At 41.6% G+C, this 22,763-nt stretch overlaps 1 protein-coding gene across 3 annotated transcripts in view; it reads left to right on the forward strand.

Annotated features, from left to right (window-relative positions):
- The window catches only part of ncanb (neurocan b), a 202,129-nt gene that overhangs the window by 23,722 nt on the left and 155,644 nt on the right, over positions 1–22,763 (forward strand). For 2 of the 3 annotated variants that reach the window (XM_085152483.1, XM_085152482.1), the window contains exon 2: positions 16,943–17,025. In XM_085152483.1, coding sequence (XP_085008609.1) covers positions 16,953–17,025 — 73 coding nt within the window. In that variant the 5' untranslated portion in view covers positions 16,943–16,952. Of the gene's footprint in view, positions 1–1,504; positions 11,113–16,942; positions 17,026–22,763 lie in introns of those variants that run through there. The other variant, XM_085152481.1, reaches the window with a different exon arrangement.

The following is a 22,763-nucleotide window of genomic DNA, read 5'->3' on the forward strand; positions in this document are numbered from 1 at the left end:
GGAGTGACACCTTCACTGGTTCTGCTTCTGCCAAGACACTCATCAGTGATCCCACGGAGAGGAAGGAACAGAGCAGAAAATTGGAAGGCAAAAGAGAAAGAAAAAAAGTTAGAGGAGAGGCAGAAATGTGTACAAAAGAAAATCTAGGCAAAGAGAACAAATGGCAAAAAGTTGGAAAAAAAAAAGATGGCATAGCTGTTAATCTGCAGAAAGACTTTTAAAAATAGCACAAAAAATACATATAATGTTAGGCTTCTGAAAAAGCGCAATTATAAAATGAGACTTTCCTGATTGGAATCTTGATTTAAATTCAGCTCCTCAAGTAAAAAAAAAAAAAAAACTTAAACTCTGTAAAATCTGCTTCTCAAATAGTTATAAAAATTTCCAGTATAGAAACTGGCCATGTTACATAAAGCCACAATAGAGGCCACATAACATTCCCTGTAATTTTAACTAGGTCATTGTGGGTTAAACGGTACAAAAACAAAAGGTTGCAAAGACTGAAAATCTCACATGAAATCCACTAAACTCAAATTAAGTTTTGTTTTGTTGTAAGCACATCTAAACGCAGTGTTGGGGAGTAACGGAATACATGTACCGCCGTTACGTATTTAAAATACAAAATATGAGTAACTGTATTCTGTTACAGTTACCGTTTAAAAAGGTGGTATTTAGAATACAGTTACTTTGTTGAAATAAATGGATTACACGGCGGTACTTTCCTGTTTCATATTGTCACGGGTCAGGACTGTTTGGGTTTTGTTTGACAGCTACGTTCTGTTGTTCCAGGCGGTAGCGTTACGGTTGCCATGGTTACAGGGTGGCGCTCTCTCTCTGCGTGTTTCCTGGGTGAGAGAGGCCTTTTTGTTGTTGTTGTGCTAAGCTAATAGGCAGAATGCTACAGGTATAGCTCTAAAGAATGTAGCATCATAGGCAGTGTAGTCCGTGCTGCAGGGAGAATGGACTGCCATACCCGTTATGTGTCTGTGAGCGAGGGAGGGAGAAAAAGGAAAAGTATGAGCTGTCATCCAGCAAAAACGGGAGCTGGAAGCATGTAAATATAATAATAACCACTGCAGCCAAGAAGAGTGCCTGACGAGCCCAGTTGTAAGTAAGCTATTAAGACTCGACTGTACACCGTGTTCGTGTTTTCCTCCAAAAACAATAAGTTCTGTTGGAGCAGTCTTTCAACGCCTCTCTCTGTCTCTCGCTAGCAAAGTTGACCCAGACAACAAAGTAAAGCTAGTTTTCGGCTACAAGCCCAACATGAACCCGCCGTATTAGCCAGAGGTCCCTTTACTACGGTTCAGAGCCGCGGACCTTCAGTAACAGTAATAAATCACAGCAATAGTACATTCATGTAGTTGTAAACAGCATGATAATATATTAAGTAATCCAAAGTATTCAGAATGTCTTACTCTCATTGAGTAATATAGTGTAATAAGTAAATACATTTTGGGGCATGTATTCTGTAATCTGTAATGGAATACATTTTAAAAGTAACCTTCCCAACACTGTCTAAACGGAAACGTTTCAATAAGATAACCACACTTTGTGGCTTAAGCTCATTTTTACAATGGAGACCAAAGTGGTATGGATGTTCTCATTAGATTGTAAGAAACAAAAGCAATAATTTCTCACAAATTCAGACTATTTTTTGAGTTGTTGCGTAAAGCATTTGGGTAAAGAAGTACAGATAGAGAAAGAGCAATGGGAATTAAGCACCCAGTGAGTGGGGTGTCATCCAGAAAAGGCTTTCCATCCCTGCCTGTTCTGTACAAGTAGGTTTTCGTGCAACAGATGTTCCAAGCAAAGCTAGCCAGGTGAAGAAAAAAAACGTTTCTGCTAACTTTTTACCTCAACTTTTAAATCATTTCTCACTCTTACAGTCTTTTCCTCTACTTCCCAAGTTGTCTTGACCTTTCTTCATCGCTTTCTTATTCCTCCCTCGCTTTCAAAATGCTCCTAGAGCTCCTTCACCTGCTTTCATTGTCTTCGGCAGCGCCTGCTCTGTAAATCCAGTGTTTCTTCTTGGGTTCCAGTGCTGAGTAATTACAGCACAGGCTGGAGGAGGTTACGTTTGCCACACCAGCACTCTTTTTCTCTGATATTCAAATGAGCTTTTGCGTCCTCATTTATCATCTGTTCGATGTTGCGTGCACGCGCATGCGCTTACATGTTTGTGTACGTTGCGTCTCATCTCTTATTTAGTGTATCCCACGGGAACGTCGGTGAGGTGAGAAATTAGAAACGGGGCTGATTAATACCTGGGAAAAAAGGAATTAAAGGGTTCTTCCCTGCCATCCTCTTTGTCGAGGAGCTGGGATTTACCTGCAGTGTGATTGAAGGTGGCTGCTCTGCGCTGCCACTGTCATTAATAATCACCAGCCTTCAGAAAGATTCATGCTGCCATGTGCTAGTTGGTTCAAAACACTTAGCCATTACACATGACACCGAGGGCTTGATAAATGACAGGCTAATAGGTCTCCATTCCAGCACCAAAGCTGTGGGACAACAATAAGAACCATTAAGCTTTTATCAAAAAGATTACAAGAACAGGTTACAATTCAACAAAAGTGGCAGCTTGTCAGAAAACTGAACAAAAATGAGTGACTGTAATGGAAAATTAGTACAGCTTGGTTTATTCTCTATTTGTTTGGCTGGTATTGTAATAAATTTTAAAAAAATCAGAGGCTGTGCATTTCTCGTTTGGGGCCTGTGTGCTTGGAATGAATATTACTGGGGAGAACACAGGCGTTGTTGACTCATAAGCAAGAAGCATCTTTCTGATGGAATTGCTTTGCTTCTGTGATGCTCTCATTTAGTCAGCTCACAGAGTAAAACCTCTAAAGCCCCCCTACTCCACTTCTTCTCATGTACAGGGAAAAATATAATAAATTTGATCAAATTTACAGGTTGCTAACAGTGTTCTCTCCTGTAAAGCAGGTTAATTTGTCTCCAATAAAGAAGCAGTCGGAGCCAAATCGCTTTATTACTTTAGATTCAGGCTGGAGTGCCTTAGTTTTTTTTTTTTTTTCTTGACTTTTTTCTGAAGGTGTATTCAGCGGAGATGAATAAGCACTTCATGGCTGGCTCTAATTTTCCCTGGTCAAGTGTTAGGCTGCAGGTACTAATCAGTTTCATTACACTAACTCAGGTGATAAGGCCTCTTGGGAAATTGGCAAAGGAGTGTTTAGTGCTGCAGCACAGCCTTTTACCTAGCCCGAAACTCTTCATGTGTTGCATGCAAAATGAAAAAGCAACACAAATGACAGCATGTTACACTTTTAAAAAAATTACATATTAGTAACGGCCTCGAGGATATAACTGAAACAACCACCTGTAGTGTAAGAGAAATGCAATGCCACTTATATATTGGAGGGCATAAAGTATTTCCACGCTTAAATTTTTGCAGGTTGCACGGGAAGCTTTCGGGATCCAAAGTCTGTCAATTACTGACAAAAACGTGATAGAACTGAACTGATCAAAGGCTGTCCTGATGTAGTCTGGCCTCTTTGTTCCTTTCTCAAGGGATGGGGGAAGGGGTTGTATTGATGCTCTGCTGCGACTTCACATTCAAAAGGCTTCTCTCCAGACCAGAAAGCAAACAGAAATTCAATGCATATGGCTGAAGACCAACGCACATGCACAGTCACAGACATATTCGTACAGATTGACTCACCCGAGCATGAGAATGGCTAGCGACAATCTGTCACATCAGAGCTACGTGCCTGTACAGGTGCACGGTATGCCCCAAACTGCGTTAGAATGATATCATATGTTTTCCTGTCGCCCTCCCAGAGAGACCTGCCTGACCAGAAAGATGATCGCCGCGCCTGTTGATTAATTCTGGTCTTTGCTGCTAATTATTTTATGCCTTCGTTTGAACTGTCTGATGAAATCCAATTATCAGGCAGTCTGTGTAGCTTACAAGATTGGGGCGGCGACGAGGGGAGGGGAGAAATTGGAGGGCTGGGAGAGAAACAGGGACAAGGGAAACACTGTCTGCTTGTGAGATATGAAGAACCTCACAGAGCTTTATATACGAGGCTTTTAAACGCTTGTTTACTTTGAAATGGTGACTGTGTTTCTTTTTGCTTTTCAAATTACCAAATAAATGCAAAAGGCTTCAAGCAATAGTTTGTCTGCCTGGAGCTGGTTAGCTTGGATTAGCTTAGCCTCTGTAATTGGGGTGAAACAGTAGCATGGGCTCTGTTTAACAACATCCAATATCTATCTACTAACACCTCTAAAGGTCACTAATTAAGACACTGTCTTTTTTTACACAAAGACTGAGGAATAGCACCAGCAGCCCCACAGATTAAGTAACAAGCTAACAAAATTAAGGCTTTGGAGATCTTTGTAGTATAAATTTAGAACTACTTCTTGAGAAAAAAAAGGTACACAAGAGAAAAGATGGAGTCAAATGGACAGGAAGTCTCCAGATATCTTCATTGTTGAGGAAGAACTTAAATGACGACAGGGTGTAATTTAAGGAGTATCAACTTTGCAGCAGGGAGTGACATGTTGCTCATGTTAAAATCGACTTGTCTGTATGTAGGATAAGTGAGCCTAACAACAAATAGCCTAAAGCTAACAATCGAGCGAACCTTAAATTGAACCGCACACCTCTGAGAAATGTCAATTTGTGTTGCCTGCCTGGTTCTGCTTTATGCAGCTCATGGGTTAAATCTGTGTTCTGCTGCATGCTCAGTGTCCCGCTCTTTCACTTCCACTCACATGTTCTGAAATTGGTTGTCATGCCTGGACGTGGAGGGCTGCTGGTAGCCCCAGCAGGTAGCCACTTTATTCCAAGACAGCCAGGAGCAGGGCTAGAGCAGACACCAGATAAATAGGTAAATAAACCTCTGCCTTAGGCAGGTCTCATCAATTTTGATTCTCCCAAATGAGTGTGCCTGAGAATCGATATACCTAGGGGATCCTGGTCCATCTCCATCTCAAACCGAGAACTCGTGCTTGGACTGAGACCGCACTGTGGCACTTTGCAATAAAGCCTGAAATAAGCCAGACTGCACCATCGCCTCTTGCTCTCTATCACTCTTTTCCATCCTCAGTCGTTCCTGTTATCTACTTTTTTTACAGAGATGCCCAAACGTTCCATTCTTCTCTTCATCTCCCATGGCTTCACTCCCACCAGTGCCTCACACCTTCCTCACCTTGCTTGTTTACACGTTAACAACAATTTTACTCCTTCGCCACGCTTAAAGAAAGACTGGAAACATCTGTACATTTTTACAACTCATTAACACTTCTGCATGTGACTTTTTAATGCATTTAAGCGCGGTGAAGCTACTCCCACTATTATGTGCCTACTTTCTTTTCACCTTGCATTTTACACCCCACCCCCCACACAGAATTTCCTTTCTTAGTGCTTCGAGTATTTGATTTTTTTTTTCCCCCTTTCTATTCTCACACTTCGATTCTTCCGCCTCACACAGTTATCACAGCTCAGTGTCTTTCTCCTTCATGCTGTTTCTTTTCTAACACTCTCTGTCTACCCTGTCAAAATCAGGTTCCCTTCATGGCCCGAGTATGCTCCAATTCCAATTTCTGCTCAATTTATTCACTGTACTTTTCATCTTGTCTTGGTCTCTCAGGTTTTTTTTTAAACCTCCATTTCTTCCCCCAGTTTCTTTCCATGTTATTTCCTATATATCCGCTATCTGGTACAATTTGTCAGAGCTGATTCATTGTCAGAATCTTATCAGCAATCTCATTGTCACGCTTCTATATTTCAGTTGCCTATAAGACTTCGGACTTGTTTAATCAGCCCTGTTTCTTTCAGTCGCACTTCAATTTTAGACTGAGATTAACACAACTTCACGTTTCTAGTCCTGAACATTTTCAGTCACATCTCACTGCTCTCATTTATTATTTGTCTAAAACAATTAAGAATTTTCTTCTAGGGGCTATAGCTTTTAGAACAGAGTTGTAGAATGTGGATGTATTTTTAGTGCGGATTTTACTGCAAACTCTTAAAACTAATGATGAACAAAACCGACTTTATTGCATTTTATTTTAAGAAGCACCACAAAAAGATTAAATTGGATCATCGGTATGCTGTTTCATTCAGCAGTCACAGACATTACTTATTAATGATTCACAAATGGTGGGTGTATTCTTAAACACACAATCTTTTTTATGTTTTTTTGCAGCTCATTAGCTTCACGTCCTTGTTTTTGCCTGAATGTAGTGTTTTAATAGTGTCAGCTTGTCGTCAGTCCTGCCATGATATTTTCTGTTTGCCATTTCTCATGTGGCATACTTTCTCAATGCCCGACTTCCTCTAGTGATGCCATAACATCAAAGGTATGGCTTAAATTCAAATTTTCTGTCACAAACACTCAGTGTCCAACTCAGGAAGAAGAATATTTATATTTTAATATTTTACAAAGCCCTCGTATATCTGCTACACTGTCAGACCAAATAATGTTATCTTCTGGATTAGCAAAGAATGATGCTAACGCTCACGCTCTAAAAGTAGAGCTGAACTCTTCAACTGTGCGGGGACCAGAATTGGCCAATTTTCAGTGTTTTTAACCATGACTGGCAAGTCTGCATCATACGTTTTGTCCATGTGCAAACCAAGCAAATGGTTGCATATGCAATCACAGCTATGTGGTAAAAGGTTATTAGTGTGGAAGCTTTTCACTGTGGGCAAAGACACAAAGGTAGCCATGAAAACATTCCTAACAAGAAACCTAATCAGACACTTAAATCACATTTTAAAAGGCTTAAAGAGGAGAAATGGCTAAAGCTATAGATATCCAGCTCAGAGCCCACTGTACGCCAATGTCAAGGTGACGATGTGTGGCAGGCAGGATGCGGACCCAAACGCAAGACTCAAGACGAAGGAATAAACTCAAAACGGCAACTTTATTGCTGGAAAAACTTCACGTCAAGTACAAAACTAAACGAGGAACTAGAATCAAGAAACTCAAACACTAGGAAATAAACCAGGAACTGAGAACTGTGAATTAACTAAGAACACGGAGGGGGAAAATACAGCATAGCGAGAGTACAACATGACAATGGACAGAGAAAAACACAGGGCTAAAATATACCAGTGAGTAACGAGGGAATGGAAAGCAGGAGGAAAGCACAGCTGGGGCTAATCTGACATAACGAGACAAAGGAAACAAAGCAGAATACACTAACATAGGACACAGACTGTCAAAGTAAAACAGGAAGCACAAGGCATTCACAAAGACGCAGACTAGACAGAGACATGGAAACATGACAGACTCTGGAACAGAAGGAACACAAAGCGAAGAGACGAAAGTAACAAGACATGGGACACATTATTGTTACTTACACTGTTTTGTTATATAAACCTGTCTAAAAGGGGGCGCACAGCAGCTCGTTTTCAGTTAATTACGTGTACCTTCTTTCTAATAGCAGAGCAACTTTCAATTATTTAAATGAGAGATGATCTTTAACTTACTACAAAATATTATTGTGAATTAAAAAAAAACATTTATATTTGCTCGTGTAGGATCTTAAAAAAAAGAAAAAGCTCTTGAAAAAGTCTGACTAGCTTATCCTAAAAAACCTAATTATAATAACTGCTATTGCTGTTATCCCATAGATTCAGTTCCTTCAGTGATGTCTCTCTCTCTCTCTCTCTCTTATAACTTCTATGGTTTGACCGTCAGTCAGCCAGAAACTGTGACACCAAAGGTCACAGTCCAGTCCAGTTCCTGCTCAGGGGGCTGCAGTGTTAGCTGAGCCATACACACAAACATCCAACCCCTGTGAACATGATACAAACACACCATCTGTCCATCTGCATCCTGGTGACTTGACGGTTAAGTTTGTGTATGTGTGTTTCAGATGGATGTCTGTGTCTGGCAGTTGCAGCGATCGTGATGAGATGTAGACTGATTTAATTGCACATCAAAGCAGAAATTTACCCCTGCCACAGGGCGTGTGTGTGTGTGTGTGTGTGTGTGTGTGTGTGTGTGTGTGAGAGAGAGAGAGAGAGAGAGAGAGACAGAGACCACCTATGCATAGTCTTCTCAGTGTGTTCATTGTGATATGGTTTAATGAAAAATATAAAAGTGGATTATATGGATCTCGCGTACACACACGTACACCGATTTTGTGTCATACTGGGGTGTTTCTATAAAAATACTTATTTTGGTCAACCCTCCCAGAATGGCTTCTCAGCTTCCTTTTGAAAATACAAGGGACAATTAGATAAGTCCCTAAACGACAGGCAGCTCTCATCCCTCTGTTAATTAGTCTGCTCTCTCTGTGTGGCTGCATTGCATGATGAGGGAGGTGGAGGAATGGAGGAAGGAGAAGGAGCATGTGTATCACCAAGGGAGGAAGGATGGAGTATTCAAACTCATCCATCATAGACAACTGAAACAACTGTGATGGCAGTACTGGGTTTAGTTCATTAAAGTATTGATATGAATATTGATCAGATGAGAAAATCACATCTAAAATGATCTAATTTTTTCTCAGTACAGCTAATTTTGCTCCACAACTCTTCACATGCATTGCATACTTTTGCAGTCACAATACTAAAAATAGAGGAGAATACACCAGCCACCCTTTTCTGTAACCCATCATGCCTGTGGTGTGGTGGTTGAAAAGCAAAACTCGAGTCAACTCATGCTACTGTACATACTGTATGATCGCGCCGGTCTGTAGACCGCTGCTCTATTTATTCTAATGGGAGAATCTGGTGCACAGTTGATAGTGCCGGTTTACTGACCAGCTCCTTGGCCTTTGCCTCAGCATGATTTAGTGCCGCTGCTCCGCTGACATTGATTAACTGAGGAGTCTTTACAACCTGCAGTCAACATCCTGGATTTACTGTATCCCATTCGTCCCTGGATCCTGACAACAGACCAAAAAAAGGGACAAATTGAGAGAGGAAACACAAAGACGTACGAGCTGGAGTCAGATGACAGAGAAGAAACAATGTCGAAAAGAGAGAATAAGAGAGTGAAAGAGGTAAAGAGAGGAACAATCTTGGCAGCTTTCCCAGAGAAGCATGTCCTTCTCCAAGACCTGCTGTAATAAACTGATAACATCCTTTCAGCACCGCCATGTACAGTGGTATACAAAATATGTTTGAGCCTGTGTTTAGTAGCTATATTGAGAGGATGATGGTTTATATAGATAGATAGATAGATAGTCTAAACAAGCCCTGACGGCTGATGCAACTTTGCCTCTCGTGTTCAAGGTGTTGAAACTATTTCTTTCTTGTACCCTGCCTCAAGCTACATTTACTATTCCAGGCGAAGACAAGTAGGCAGCCAAGGGGACCTTGATGTCACCAGAACAAGTTTAACATTTGCCACCATATAAAGTGGCTTTGCAGGCCGACCAATGAGAAGCCGCAGACATTTGAAAATTGCCTGGCCACCCTTCCCGCACATAAAAAGCTTTCTGTCACCTCATTTTTCAGGAGAATCTCTCACTCTGTTCCTCCCTCCCTCTGTTCGTTACCTTTCTCTTTCTATCGTTCGCTCTTGCCCTTTTTTATTCACATGTAGGATGAGCTCGCCTTTTCTGGCCACAGAGAGCAAGGTAATATGTTTCAGAGAAAGTAATGGGAGATATTCCACTTCCAGCTGACTCTTTAACAGGAGCTCAGGTTGTGGTGGCTTGTGTGTGGGTGCGCTGTATGAATGAGGGAGACCAGGGTGGCTTTCAGCTGTAAGTAATGGCTTTCTGTATGGTTGTGGGCAGCCCTGAAGCCTATTCCCACTCGGCACCATCAGGGTGCTCAGCAGTGTCAGCCCTGCTTTCTATAGCATAGAAGCTCTTTCTCTTTTTTTTAAACCTGTCCTTTGCCACTCAGACCATCAGGTGTTTATTGAAAATTTGAGGAATCGCAGCAGAAAACCATCTAAATGCAAACATTCAGACAGACAAATGGACTTGATAAAAACACCTGGGTTTGGATAAGTGTGCGCACGCAGTTTTGTGCAATAAAACACAGTAATTGACAGCACTTTTCAGCTCTGAGGCACACAATGGTGGAGGAAGCGCAGTCTCATCCTTAGCTTTTTATTCCCTCTTCCTTCATGGCTTTTATCCCTCTTGTCCCTCTTGTCCCAACTCCTGATTAACTGCACCTTTTCATGTGAGTACGAGGAGCTCCTCATTCATGTCCTACAGAGCCTATTAAAAAATAATCTGCGTTCGTGTGGGACCTTTAAATATAACAATTACAGAGTTCTTTGTAAAATAAAATGCCTCACTTGCAGTATCAAAAGAAAAGCGAACAATAAGAAAAACAAAAGCGTGAAACTCTTTGTTTAAAAAAAAAAAAGAGGCACAAATTATCTACAAAAAGCATTCGAGTGTGTCCTGAGTTGAGATGTATGCGCAGGTGTATGCACTAATGAGTTTATATCAAGTGCACGTCTGCATCCGAGTGCGTGCGAGCAAGCATCTGTTCATGTCATCCACACTTCGTTCACACTCTTAGCACACAGGTATATCCACATTCCCATAGGTATTTTAAACATTACTTATTCAGTGTTCATAATATTCCAGGCTTCATTTTAATGCAGATCAGTTCTCCTCCCTCATAAACAGTGCCTTCTTCAGACTCTCAGGTTCTAAGGAAAATGTTATTGCCTGTATTCGCACTGTTGGGATGCATACGTGCATGTGTGTGTGTGAGAGATGGAATAAACCTGTCTCTGAGTTAACCTGTGTGTCTAAGCCCATATGGTGGTTTCTTAATCTCATGGCAACTTTTGCGTTTTGGGAGTCTTGCCATATTCCCTCACCCTGGTCTATGAGCTTCTGTTCCCTTCCAAGCATATACAGAGAGTGCAGGCATAGCAAAGCATCAGGGGAAATTTATGGCTGCTTAAGATTCAAGTTCCCCTCTCATCCACTCAGGCTTGGCATTTGAGTTGGGCTGAAATAAGCCTTGGCTTTCTCAGTACTGTTTTTGTTTCTCTGTGCCTTTTCACACTTTGTTTACCTCACTTCCTTTCGCTTTTATTTCAGCTACCTGCCCCTTTTACTTCCTCTCTCAATTTGGATGGTAATTGAGGCGTTATCAATGAGTCATCTCAATCGTCAGCTGTACAACTTATTCTCTTCCAGCACACAGTATATTCCTTTTTTCTTTCATTCTTTTTTTTTTGTCTGAAGAGCCGTAAGGTCTTGCTGTTTTGCCTCATACAGGTTTTATAAACTGGAATATAGCCACCCACTCAGCCATTGTTTTTATTTAGGTGTTTCATGCTGTAGCTCGCCAGCAACAAAAGAAACCCACCCAAGGATAACACATGCTTCGAGACAGGTGCGAACACAGAACAGTCCCCTTTTGTGCAGAAAATGTGAAGTGCTAAAGCCATTTATGTATGACACAGCGTGACAGGTTGCTTGCTAAAACCTTGGTAATATCCTCCTGGAAGGAAAACAGCCCTTTGTCACTCGAAGGGTAGCCTCATTTTTCACTCTAAGGGACTTATACACAGACACTGATGGGACTAACTCCCCCTGCGAAACCGGCATTAATGTGTGCGTGAATGTGTGCGCACGTGTGCTGCGGGGACAACAGAAGTGTGTGGCGATGGAGTGACAGGCAGCCCGAGTGATTAATGTGCCTCCTTAATAATGCAGCATGGAGAGGAAAGAGTGTTGCGACAATTTGAGAAAAGCAAATAAATGAAGCAAGATCAAATTTGCGAGAAAAACACACAGAAAAAAAGGACTTCTTTGAGCCACGGGTACAGATGGTGGCAGACGTAGACTGTCAGCTAATTTTATCCAAATATAGATGGACAGAAAAAGGTAGAAGGTGAGATTAAGATGGAACGACAGATGGATTGAGCAAGTCATCATCCATGAAAGGCTGAGGTTGGACCGAGGTCTTTGGAAGTGAAAGGAAAATGCGACAGCTTGGCTCTGTATCTTTCTTTCGGGATGTCTCTGTATTTTTGTCCGTCTGTCTGTAACCATCTAGCTGTCTGTCTTATCTACAGTATCTGTGACAGGCATGGTGGGGAACAGGGCACATCTCTGACATGCTGAGATCTGGCTGAATCTTTCCTGCTGATATTACCACACAGCAGGAGAGATCATACTGACTTTCAGTTGCGATTAGTCAGCTTCGGTTGGAAGACTTTCTAATAGCATTAATAAATCAAGGAATCTCTGTATGTTTTTCTGTCTTTATTTACTTTGCATATCTCATTAGCTATTCACCTGATCCACTTCACACTTATATTATGGGGGACCTAGATAAGTGAAGTGTCAGCTTTGAGACTGTATAGATGAGGGGCTGGGCGGTTAAGGTAGTATTTGTAGGTTCAATTGTAATCTTATTTTTCAGTTGGTGTCAACAAAGTGGATATCTTCCTTTATGAATGTTTTGACAATATGTTGGCACATCCTTACAATTTACTGCACAATGGAGCTTAATGTCAATAATATAGAATAGAATAGTAAAGAAGTTGTTAGGGCCGAGAGGGCCAGGCTGTGGGTGTGGACTCAAATGCAGACACAGAGGGAGGCAAAACGGGCGTGAACACAGTGCTTTATTTACAGTGCCTAGTTAACTTACAAAGCAGGAAACTATGAATGCTGTGAACGGAGAATGCTATGAACTGTGGAAGCTATGAACTGAGAACTATGAGGCCAAACTATGAACATTAAACTCTGAGTGCTATGACTAGGTGCTAGATTTCATGGATGGATCCTGGGAATGGAAAAAGGGGCAGTCTAGTGAATCACAGCTGAAGGATTGGACTATGGTGGTTAGGGCTTACGTGTTGCAGGTTAAAGTGTCATGCGAGGAGGGGGTGTCCAAGGGGTTCCGGGTGAGGAGTGTCCAGAGAGGATCCAGAATATACTTGGAGTGAGGGACTTGGCAGGGAGGCAGGCAGGTGTAGTCCAATGATGGAAAGGAAGCAACCAGATGACAGAACCAGCGTCCAGGCGGAGATGTGAGTAGTTTAGCTTGGGAAGTGCGACTGCCGGGTGGGTCCTATGACAAAGAAAACACGGTGAGGAGAAAAGCAGTAGTTAAGGGCTCTCACAAGGGCTTGCGGCCTAGCACTAACGTGAGTTAGCAGAAGATCTGGCAGAGGTCTGTTGTGAATGCTGGTCTTATATGCTGGTGACTTGATTGGGACCAGGTGTGGAAGCTGATTGGAGTCTCTGCCTGAAGGTGGAGCCCAGCGGAGTGGAAAAACCCCGTACTCACCCGGACCATGACAGAAGTAGAATAAAAGTAGACTTAAAAAAAATATTGCTACCAGATCTTATATGGTTTGCCTACTCTGATGTCAGTGATTAGCATACTGAAGAGTCCATCCACAGCTGATACTTAAAAAGCACGTGCTACTGGTAGGATCAGAAAATTGGTACAAGATAAAAGACCTAAGCAGATCAAAAAACTACATCAACATGTGTGGTATGATTCTTGTGAGGCAGAGCCAGTTAAATGGTATATTATGTTGCAGTATTATAGTTCATCAAAAATGAAGAGCGGAGCAGAACGTCTTTAATATTTAACTATCAGACCAGCTAATATTCAGGCTCCATACATAGTGAACTCTGCTGCACCTATTTAGTAATTAAACAGCCGTGATTCTGACTGGAATTTGCCCGAGTTCAATATATTAATGTGGAGCCAAGAATGGAGCCAAATTCACACGAATCAGAATATTTTTCCTGCATCCTCCAAACTCCTGATGGAGAATTTACGCTGCTGAGTTTAGACTCGATGTGGGAGTTTAATGTCAGGTCTGACTCAAGTGAGCTGATGTTTTGAAAGGACAGTCTCAGCATGTTGTCTGGAACATACTTTGTAGAAAGCACTTATAATACAGATGTAGAAAACCGCTCTCACTTATACAACGTTGTCCTAGAATCCTTGTAACAGCCAGAGTCCTATTGTGGATATACAAGAGATAACCTTGCATCACAAAAGAGGAGAGAGGAGGAGAAAGGAGGGCACAGAGGTCGATAGAGAGGTGTGACGTACCAACGCAAAGCATTACCGTCGTCCTGGAAGAGCTTTAATACACAATTTGCAGAAAAGGGCATACTAAGATAAAAGGTTGTACTTTTTATTTACTATAGCTTTGTGGAGGCCTTACATTTAAAATGCAAAGGGAATGAAAAGCAAACACCATGAAAAAAGTGAAGGAACGATGGATAGTAGACTAAATGTAGAGATGATGGTTGGGTAAAATAAAAGGAAGCGATGAAATTGGTTGGTCACAGTAAACAAAACTGTGACCGGAGAGTGCACATGAGTAGCTGCTAATGATAAACTGAGGAGGGAAAGACACAAGAAAGAGTCAAACCTAGCAACCAGTGAAGGAAAATAAAGCACAATAGCAAACTATGATGAATATGGAGCTGCAAGACAGAAGGAACAGAGGTGGAAAGGAAGATTCATGAATGCACTGGAGGAAGATGTGGCTCAGTATACATGAAGAGGATGCAAGAGATGGGGTGAGACGGAGGCAGATGACCTGCTGTGGCAGAAGCTTAAACTGTGACTGTGTAATTACTTAAGCAATTTTGAAAACAATATGCTTTTTATTTTAGAATTAATTAAAAAAGTTCAGAATGTTAGAAAATACGGCACCGAGGCAAAATAGCAATTAAGATTTTTAATACATGCTGTTTGGACTTGCAGAGTCTTCTGCGTATATTCTCATGAAAGTTGGAATTAAATACCTGATACTGATCTAGCGTTTCTAAAAATAATAATAATAATAATAAGAAAAAACAGATCAGTTCAGTTAAATTGAACTTGTATTGTGATGTCATGCCTGTCCTGCACATAATTAAAGCTGCATTACAGGATTTTAATAATTACTTTCAGAGAGTTTTGTAAAATAGCTGCATTTATTTGCCTTAACCATTTGCTATCAAGCAGGATTTTACAAAGGTTCAGCTTCAAAAATGTTCTTTTTGCAAACTTGCTGTTTTGACGTGTGCTGCCACCGTGGACATTGAGCTGTTGCAGAGCATATGTATTTTGTTTTAAGGTCAGTGTTTTTGTCCTTGGCTGTAACGTTGAGATTGAGTCAGAGAGACCAGCGCTGCCGTAACTGACACTGGTTATCTATGTCCTGCATCTCTGCGACCAGCCACTAAATCCTCCTCCATCCCTCCCACCCAGCTCCTCTCCTGCCCTCAGGCCCCGCTCGGCCTGCCATGTCTCCAGAGATGCCATCCTCATTATTTACACCCGGGACCCAACAGCAGGAGGCCGACTTACCTCATTTGGTCTCCATCCCCTGGCTTCTGTGACTTAAAGACATTATGTTATAGTCACATATACATAAATAAATGCTCAGATAATAGTGTTACTTCAGCCTTGTTTGTATGGTCGTCCATCTCTGCTTTTTGGTTGCTGTAAACTCTCGGACAACTACGGTGAAAAATACAAAAGGTTGCAAAGATCTTGGCAAGAAAGAAAAAATATTCAGTCCTGTGATGTACACTGGCATTGGGTAGTCATTATCAGCAGGGGTTTTTTTTCCTATACTCCTTGAATTTTAAAGTGAAAGCTAAGCCAGCATCGGTGTAAGTTACAAATATCCCTAGTTATTTAAAAAAATGTTTTCCAGATAAACTTATACGGGCATACCATAGACACCTCCTGTCAACCTACCTCTCAAATACATAGCTTCTTTTGTTGAATGTGGCAGACTCGACCCTGCTTTGATTCAGCAGTTTTCAGCAGGCAGTGTGGAACAAGCGAACCCAGAGGTCCATCATGTTAGATTTGGCTCTAGTACCCTTATCTATCTATTTTTATTCTTGAAATGCATCAGTATCTCTTCCTCTTTTTCAGCATTTTTCCCAAAAAGACTCTTTTACTCCCCCCCCCCCCCCACCCACCCACCCCCTCCACCCACCCACCCCCTCCATTAAACCTTTGAACAGCTTGCTATATCAAGCAGCACGATCTGATATCGTCGTGTTGGTGTTGTTCCCAGATCGTCATACTAAAGGTTGTTCCAGGATCAACATTGCAAGTGACCAATCAGAATGTTATGATGTCATACTTTTGCGACTTCAGGAAAAACCGGCGTAAAACAAAAAACTGTACTTAAGCTGCAAGAAACCGCCTTTGTCCGCCGATCAACGGACCCTAACCCTTTAATAAACGCTAAGCAGAATTGATATTGTCCTTGCAACATTGGAATTTCATAAATGCACGAATGGGTTGGTGCTCAAAAGAATAACGTCACAATAATGTGATTGGTCACTTGCAATGTTGAACCTGGAACAACATTTTCATGATGATCTGGGAACAACACCAACACGACGATATCAGATCATCCATATCAAGCAAGCCATTAGGCACATTATATAGTTAATTTTTTTTTTTACCAGAATTTTCATCTCATCTATTGCCAGTTGGTTGATGGCTTAGTGCGCAAAGATGGTATGGCATGGTTTTTGAGAGCTTGGATATAAGGTGAAAATTTATGCCATGAAATATTCTGAGAAATGAGCACATATTGGGATAGATTTAAAGATAAAAGGTAAATCTCAGCCTGTACATTTAATTCTGAGCAATAGCTATTTGTGAAGTGTAAAGATAATCGCCTATTTCTTTATTGTACTTCAAAAGGATTAAGCACAATGGTCACATCAAGTCGAGGTATTTATTACATAGCCTTTAAAAGCCTTTAATCACCATTGTCTGAAAAGGCTTCAGAAGACTTCATCCCACCCACATTACGAAACAGCAAATTAAACTGAAGAATGAACTACTGTATGTGTGTCCTAAGGCCTTCACTGAGCAACAGGGGGGGGGAAAAAACCCTTGAAAAGGAATTATTAATGATGACTCATCCAAGCATGTCTTGTGTATTAGAAGAACTTCACAAGGGCAATGTGTTGATTACAGCTTCCTTTGTGTACTTATATTCCCTCCCTCTCTCTTCATCTCTGTCTCCAGGTGCAGCAGGATGCAGGGCTTACTGCCTGTTTGTGGACCGCAGCTCCTGCTGGCCCTCCTTCTGCTTCAAACTGCGGTCTGGGGTGAGTCCTCATTAAACTGTGGGCAGTCCCCATCGTCTGACCTAGAGTGCATGTAATACAGAACTTTCTGATAACCATCTGCACACAAAGCCATTAAACCGGTGTCTCGGACATATTCCCAGAAGCTAAAGTTTCTACAAATTTTCTCTTACATGTATGATCCTACAATGTGCAGTTATTAGATTAATTATAAACAATTAAATCACAAGATTTAGGTTCTCTGATACACAGACCACTCTTGACCCAGAAGTTTTATCCGAGTTTTATATCTTTTGTTTCTTAGCAGTAGCTGATAATGGCTAGCTGTGCCAACTAAGGATAATATAATATGGATAATAGCTATAGTCATTTAGATGTGGCCGATTTGTGAACTATTGCGTGTTGTGAGCAGTAGACCTCCGCAGCTATCTTCAAGGAGATTAAAAAAACCACATCTCTTTACATTTCTCGTTAGCTCTTCTCGGTCGTGCTGACATTTTCTTTGTCGGTGTGTCCATTTCCCTCTAATTCTGTAGCTGCGCTCACGATGTGAATGCTTGGCAGACCTTCACCACCAGCCCACACTTTCATTTCATCTGCTCGTAATTACCCCAATGGCTCATTCAAGAGGGGCTTGAAAGGATGTTAAGTACAACAGAAATCACATCTGAGATCTCCAAAGCTCGCTTTCACCCTCTCAGCCATTTTTAGAGAGACTGAAATGATTTTGATTGAGATTTGATAAGTCTCTGAGATATTTATTTCTAATATAAATTTGCAGAGCTCATTAAACTTTTCTTTGATTGGGCTCAAAAGCTGGACTTTCCGATCCTAATCCTCTCATTATGTGTCAGCGAGTTATCCAAACTTTTGAATGCTTGTTTTACTGACTTATTAAACCTTTGATTTGGATGAGAAAAGGACATCGTGACAGAGAAACATGCAATTGGGTGTATGAAAAGAAATCATCCATACGGTTAAGACAGAACTCTAAGTCTTGTCAGTCTGTACGCCTAATCTGGTTAACTGCTATCTTATCTGTCTGTTTAGTAGAGTTATCTGTCCATTACAAGGACACAGTATGCAATACAAGGATCTACAACCCACGGTACTTCTTTGCCCTCTCTAAACTCTCCTTGTACACTCCTGCTGTGTATCTGTGTGTATCTGCATGTGCTGGTGTGTATGTAGGACAGACTGCACGCCCCCTCACTGCTCTCAGTGGCCTCCCCAACCGTCTGCTCAGTGTATTGCATTGTTTCTGCCTTCTGTGCGAGAAAAAAAAATCTACTGTCCTGGCAGCAGGGCCTTTCTGTGACTCAGGGCTCTGATTCCACAGCAGAGAGATGATGAAAATGCAGCCAACTCTTCTGTCTTTCTCTGTGTGTATTTGTTTGTGTGAAAGCCTCAGGTTACATCTGCCAGGTAGTTGCAGCCAACTTACAGAGAACTGTAGCCCGCACACACACAGAGCATCTCCAAGGAGTCTGATAACACACTCGTGACAATTCAGAGTGCATGTCATGCGAGAAGACACTCCCTGCTTCTGTTTTGGAGTTTTGGAGGAGTTTTTGAGGCCATCAACATCGCCTGTTCTCGCTTTCTTTTTTTTCCTCCTTGCATTTTGTGCTTTTTTACACTTGAGTGGCTCTGGAAATAGTCAATGGTAGAGGACTACTGGGAGGGGTGGCACTAAAGCTCACCCCTGTGACACTTTGCTTGACAGCTCTGAAATGGAAAGATGGTGGGGAAGGAACAGATTAGGTGCGAGCTTTTCGCACATGTGTCTGTCTGTGTGTTGGCGATAGTGTGAGCTTGCCTTGCACTCCTGTACGAACGCTGATATACTTGTATATATGCATGTTTATGAATTTTAAAATGTCGGCAGTGTGCCAAGCAAGATAAAGGTATCATTATGCCTCAGAAGGTCCGAAATTAGTCATGGCAGCAGCCTCGGGGAAGTTAGTGTGAAGCCTGACATGGCCTGGTAAGAGTCAGCTCAGGCACAGAGAGCTACAGTGAGAGGGTTAATAACTGTCACCTAGGAAGGCGGAGGAGACAAAGCATGTAGTCAGATTTAGAAAGGATTTGAGGCATGATTTAAGATTACAGTAGGTATGGTGGAATATACCTGATCACAAAATACCCAGGGAGTTGGTAACAAGGGTCATTTACTTTAATCACCCGCTTAAATTGATTTGTTTGATTTGATTGTTGCTTGCTGGCATCGTGACTTGTGCAATAAGTTGAGCTGTTGCTTTCATGGTAAGGCAAGGCATGGGAGAGAGTGTCCTTCATTGCACGAGCGCTAGAGGATGGCACTGGTTCAGATGGTAAGAACAATTTGTGGAGTGACACAGTTTGCTGTGTATGATAGTCTTTTTCAACGCTGGACATTAAACAGCCAAAATGCCTTCACATTCCCATATTCCGTCTTTTCTACAGTGCCCTCTTTTGAGACATGTGAGCCTTGAGCTGCGTGAATTTGGGTGCCATGTTTGGTAACGTTGTTTTTGTCTTTTATCTCGCTCACACTCCTAATGTATTGGTGTACATTAACATTAGTAGAAGTGGTGCTCTTGCAGGCTGCGCCTCAAACCTACCCTCACGTGGCTTTAACTGTATTCAGACCACATGCCTGGTTCAGGATGGGACTGTTAAATTAGAGCTTTTTAAACCATGACCCCAGAAAGCATTCAGAAAATAGCAGCAACACTATAAGCAGTCCAGAATTGCATATGAAGGTTGCCTTGAAGAAGCGATTGGTCACATTCAGTGTTGGGGAGTAACGGAATACATGTACCGCCGTTACGTATTTAAAATACAAAATATGAGTAACTGTATTCCGTTACAGTTACCGTTTAAAAAGGTGGTATTTAGAATACAGTTACTTTGTTGAAATAAATGGATTACACGGCGGTACTTCCCTGTTTCATATTGTGGCGGGTCAGGCCTGTTTGGGTTTTGTTTGACAGCTACGTTCTGTTGTTCCAGGTGGCAGCGTTACGGTTGCCATGGTTACAGGGTGACGTTCTCTCTCTGCGTGTTTCCTGGGTGAGAGAGGCCTTTTTCTTGTTGTTGTGCTAAGCTAATAGGCAGAATGCTACCGGTATAGCTCTAAAGAATGTAGCATCATGGGCAGTGTAGTCCGTGCTGCAGGGAGAATGGACTGCCATACACGTTATGTGTCTGTGAGCGAGGGAGGGAGAAAAAGTAAAAGTACGAGCTGTCATCGAGCAAAAACGGGAGCTGGAAGCATGTAAATATAATAATAACCACTGCAGCCAAGAAGAGAGCCTGACGAGCCCAGTTGTAAGTAAGCTATTAAGACTCGACTGTACACCGTGTTCGTGTTTTCCTCTGAAACAATAAGTTCCGTTGGAGCAGCCTTTCAACGCCTCTCTCTGTCTCTCGCTAGTAAAGTTGACCCAGACAACAAAGTAAAGCTAGTTTTCGGCTACGAGCCCAACACAGAACCCACCGTATTAGCCAGAGGTCCCTTTACTACGGTTAGGAGCCGCGGACCTTCAGTAACAGTAATAAATCACAGCAATAGTACATTCATGTAGTTGTAAACAGCATGATAATATATTAAGTAATCCAAAGTATTCAGAATACATTACTCTCATTGAGTAACGTAACGGAATACGTTACAGAATACATTTTGGGGCATGTATTCTGTATTCTGTAGTGGAATACATATTAAAAGTAACCTTCCCAACACTGGTCACATTTAGATCATATATGTTTTTTGCCTTTTATGATTATGCTTCTTGTACAGAAAAAAACTTGCCTGGCTCTAACCAGGTCAGTAAGCACTGTGTTAATTTATCAAGGCTTAATTATAACAGTCGTGCATTAGATAAATTCCCACCCTACAAATTTCACAGCACAAAATAAATCCATCTTTAATCCAAACTCTGGCTGTTTGAACACTATTATAGTTTCGAACACAAGTCACAGTTATTCTTTCTCACTTGATCTGATTGTTGCCAACTCTGCTTTCCGCTGCAGTTTTATCATTCAGAAGGCTGACTTGCTCAACAAAGCACCGACTGTCTGCGTTTAGTTACAAGCAGATAAAATATCTGTTAAGATTCACGTAGAAAGATTTCTACAGGTGACATTTAGAGGAAGGAATAAATGTCTGAGACGCAACGTCAGTCGGCCATTCATTTCAGCTAGCATATCAAACTGAACATAATCTTAACTTTATTGTATAGCCACATTGTATATTCCTGTTACATAGCACAGCATCAGTTCGGTCTAAATATCAGAAATGTTTCCCTGATTTGTCTCATCTGTTCTGTCTTGTTTTCGCTAAGACTGTGGATTCGCTCCATCTTCCATCTGTAAATCTTTTCTCCTTCGCACAACTGGTAATATTAGCGCACATCTATGGCAGAGACATAAAGCAGCTAAAATGCTGCTCATTAGTGCGACATGTCAAGTGGCAGAAACAGTTTGTGAAAAAGAAATCCTTTTGCAGACGATACATTTTACAAATCAGGAACATAACAAAGTACATGTCTGCATATGGCTGCTGTTAATTAAGTAAGACAGGAAAATTTGCAATTAGTGCATGTGTACATTCTCCTGTCTGTCACGTTAGGTTTTGTTTCCAACGGCTACTTTTCATTAGTTTTAGTCTAGCTTTGAAATAGGATTAGGATTTATATGAAGAAAAGCCAAACTGAGAAAAATGAGGAGCAGGCGTTAAGAGAGAAAGAAGTCGGTCAGGCAGAAAAGCATAGGTGGTATATAATAAGAGCAGAAAATACCCAATGGATGGAGAAGAAAGACGGGAGCACAATAGGAAAGAAAACATCAAGAAGCTGAGGAGGACTCCTGGAAACAAGTGGGAGTTGAAGGGATGTTTTGGTGGAAGATATCATGAGAGAGAATGTCAGCAAGAAGACATTAATTCCAAACCCTGCATGATGTCCGCCTGGCAGATCTGGTGTGCTTAGAGAGGTGACATGAATGTGCATGGACACAGACACACACACATACACACAGACACAGAAAACTTAGTGTGTCTTTGAATGTCTTTGGTTTAGAAGATCCAACTGTTTGTGTAACTTTGTATATCTACAGTGTGCGTCTCTGCAGATGAGACTGCGTACTTCCTGTAGGGGTAGCGCAGCTGCACTGCAGCGAAACACACACCACTGATCAAACACGATGGAAAAATGAGGAAACCAGCCCTTCATTTAATTTACATTATACAGTGCATAGCATCAGATCTGCTCTTTGAAGAGGTCACCCACAACGCACACAGTTAAAGCGTGCATGCATGCGTGAGCGGCGCGCGTGAGTGTGCTTTTAATCAGAAGCTTCTTCCCGCCTTTTTTTTGCACTTGTGGCGCCTCTGTTGCCATGGTTATGGTTTCTTGGCTCGGACAGGGCGGCATCAGCCTCAGCGTCGTTCACTGTGCTCTTCGTAAACGATACTGTGGCAGTGCTTAAGGATCAGCCATCGCCGTTTTCGTATTATTCATCTCGTTCTCTCCATTTGTCTTTGTGCATCATCCAAGGTCTTTTTCAAAGGATGCATTTCTTCACAACCAACAAAGAAAACCAAAAACAATAAAGACAGCAAACGAAATGCTCTCAGGAAAACAAAACTAACCCCCACTTATCACCATTGCCCTTGACTTGTTTTATTCACACAGAAGACAAAACTTATACAGCTTCCACTTGCTCTAAAAAGTTAGACTTTACCCTCTTTCTTTAGTTTTCCCCGTTTACCAAAGAAA

The sequence above is a fragment of the Neolamprologus multifasciatus genome, chromosome 23, assembly GCF_963576455.1.
Source record: "Neolamprologus multifasciatus chromosome 23, fNeoMul1.2, whole genome shotgun sequence".
Taxonomy (NCBI): Eukaryota; Metazoa; Chordata; class Actinopteri; order Cichliformes; family Cichlidae; genus Neolamprologus; species Neolamprologus multifasciatus.